The sequence below is a fragment of the Fonticula alba genome (genome assembly GCF_000388065.1).
Source record: "Fonticula alba strain ATCC 38817 unplaced genomic scaffold supercont2.17, whole genome shotgun sequence".
Lineage (NCBI taxonomy): Eukaryota > Rotosphaerida > Fonticulaceae > Fonticula > Fonticula alba.
Window position 1 is genome coordinate 58,559 of NW_009242987.1, and position 1,949 is coordinate 60,507.

Below are 1,949 nucleotides of genomic sequence, written 5' to 3' on the forward strand. Positions count from 1 at the left end.
CCGCATGCGCTCCCGCCATGCCCAACCTAGTTTCTCGAGAGCCTGACGGCCCTCTACGCTGCCGCCGCCGACGACGGGGCCATCACCCTCAGCTCCACTCGCAGTGCGTCTCCACCGCCGGCCGCCTGTTTAGGTGTTGGGCCTTTTCCCTTCTTCTCTTTTTGCCCCGGCGCTCGCTCACACTCGCGCACTCTCTCGCCACACCAGGCGGGCCCACCCCCGCCGGCGACGTGGCCATACTCTTCACTGCCACGCATGGCGCCTCATCCATCTCCACCCTCGTGCGTCGACATCCAGATCCGCTGCACACCCCCCTCCTCCTCTTCCCCGCTCCGCTCCAAAAGCACGCCCTGACCTGCGCACTTCCCGCACTCCGGCCTCCCCATCCGATCTGCTCTCTGCGCGCGCGCGCGCGCGCGCATCTGCAGGTCGAGCCGACCGAGCTGCGCGCCTTCCATCAGAAGCTCTCGACCACCTGCGTCCGGCCGGCCACCTCGGCCCTGAAGAAGCGCGCGGGGAAGAAGAACTGACCCGCCCGGCCACCCCCCGGGGGGGGGGGGCGAGGAACGGGCCATGTACACCGGCTTGCCCTCCCTCTCCCTCCCCTTTCTTCTACCCTTGCGAATACAGACTCTCCAAATCCAACTCACGACGTTAGGCCGCGCGCGCGCGCGCGCGCGCGGAACACAGCTCCATTACACACCCATCACCGGGAGGGCACAAACGGCAGCCCAATCCCCGGGAGCACGCCATCGCGCGGGATGCAGGTGTACAGCGCCAGCCCCGGGGGCCAGAAGAGTTGCGCATGCGGCAGGGCATGCCCCGATGGATAGGAAACGGCCCGGGCATTGTCCGAGAGGGCCGTCAGCGAGGTGGGCTGCCGCAGCAAGGGGCAGGGCAAGGAGTTAGGACGCGAGCCGAGGGGGCAGCAACAGCAGGATGCGCGACCGGCGACCGGCCAGGGAGGGTGGCGAGGCTGGTGCGCGGGGAGCCGGCTGGCCGGTGTGCGTGCATGCGCGTGTGCATTCATGTGTGCATGTGTGCGTGTGTGCGTGTGTGCGTGGACGTACATAGCCCCAAATCAGGTGCTCAGCACGCGCGAGGGCCTCCGCCGGCGCCGGCTGGCCGGCTGGCAGGGGCGTGCCCCCGTCGCGCGCGCCCAGCAACGATGAGCTCACCGGCGGCTGACTCGCAAGAAGATGTGGCAGCCCGCTCATGATGTCTCAAGAGGCCGAGGGGGCAGGGAGAGAGAGAGAGGAGAGAAAAAGGGGGGGAGGAGCAGACGAGGAAGGGGCAACACAGGGATGGAGAGCGTCGATCACGGCCCGAGAAAACAGAGCCGGCGGGAGGCGACCATTCTCCCGGCCGACGGGCCCGCCCCAGGCCGCCAACTCTTCGCCCCCCCCCCCGCCCTGCCCGGTCCCCCGGCCTGCGAGGCGGGACGGCAGACTAGAGCCGAAACCCGAGGGAGGACAAGAGATAGCCCCCAGGTGCCGACGGATGGGGCGCCTGTTATCTCCCTCCAGCTGGCCCGGGCGCCCGGCGTGCTTTCCCGCCGGCTTGGTTTGCTTGCTCTCTCTCTCTCTTTTGGCTCTCGCCCTCCGCGCGCGCGCGCGCGCGCCCGATCGAGGCAGGGCGGGGCGCATGCCGGCGCTTCCGGGGGCTGCTGCGGGTGGGGGAAATCGATCCCCCCCCCCCCCGGTGTGTGCCCCCCGAGAGGGGGGACAGGTTTCTGCGCAGGGGCTTCCCATCCTCCGTCGTCCCCCAGGACCGGCCCGGAAGAATGGGGGATCTCCCCCGGGCCCGACGCCACCGCCGCCGGCTCCCGGTGCAGGGACAAATCATCGGCCACCGCCGGGCAAGAGGGCCCCCCTCTGCCGGGGCTCCCAGCACCTGTCCACCTCTCTCTCTCTCTCTCTCTCCCGCCCTCCCCCTCGGCCCCTCCCCCC

The 1,949-nt window shown here is 70.2% G+C and overlaps 2 protein-coding genes across 2 annotated transcripts in view; one reads left to right on the forward strand and one right to left on the reverse strand.

The window, feature by feature from the left end:
* The window catches only part of H696_06012 (hypothetical protein), a gene marked incomplete at both ends in the record, with an annotated part of 3,198 nt that extends 2,668 nt beyond the window's left edge, over positions 1–530 (forward strand). The window contains 3 exons of the mRNA XM_009499778.1: positions 31–103; positions 208–281; positions 429–530. Coding sequence (XP_009498053.1) covers positions 31–103; positions 208–281; positions 429–530 — 249 coding nt within the window. The remainder of the gene's footprint in view (positions 1–30; positions 104–207; positions 282–428) is intronic.
* A 116-nt stretch (positions 531–646) lies between these two features.
* On the reverse strand, positions 647–1,384 carry H696_06013 (hypothetical protein). The gene is made up of 2 exons (XM_009499779.1): positions 1,071–1,384; positions 647–877 (listed from the first exon to the last, which is right to left on the reverse strand). The coding sequence occupies exons 1-2, from the start codon at positions 1,215–1,217 to the stop codon at positions 707–709; spliced, it is 318 nt and encodes a 105-aa protein (XP_009498054.1). The 5' UTR covers positions 1,218–1,384; the 3' UTR covers positions 647–706.
* Positions 1,385–1,949: the final 565 nt, after the last annotated feature.

What these genes read in the sequence shown, in the direction of transcription:
- H696_06013 (XM_009499779.1), bottom strand. Translation starts at nt 1,217, where the DNA reads ATGAGCGGGCTGCCACATCTTCTTGCGAGTCAGCCGCCGGTGAGCTCA. An exon ending in AGCACCTGATTTGGGGCTAT is followed by an intron (nt 878 to 1,070) that starts GTACGTCCACGC and finishes TTGCTGCGGCAG; the next exon opens with CCCACCTCGCTGACGGCCCT.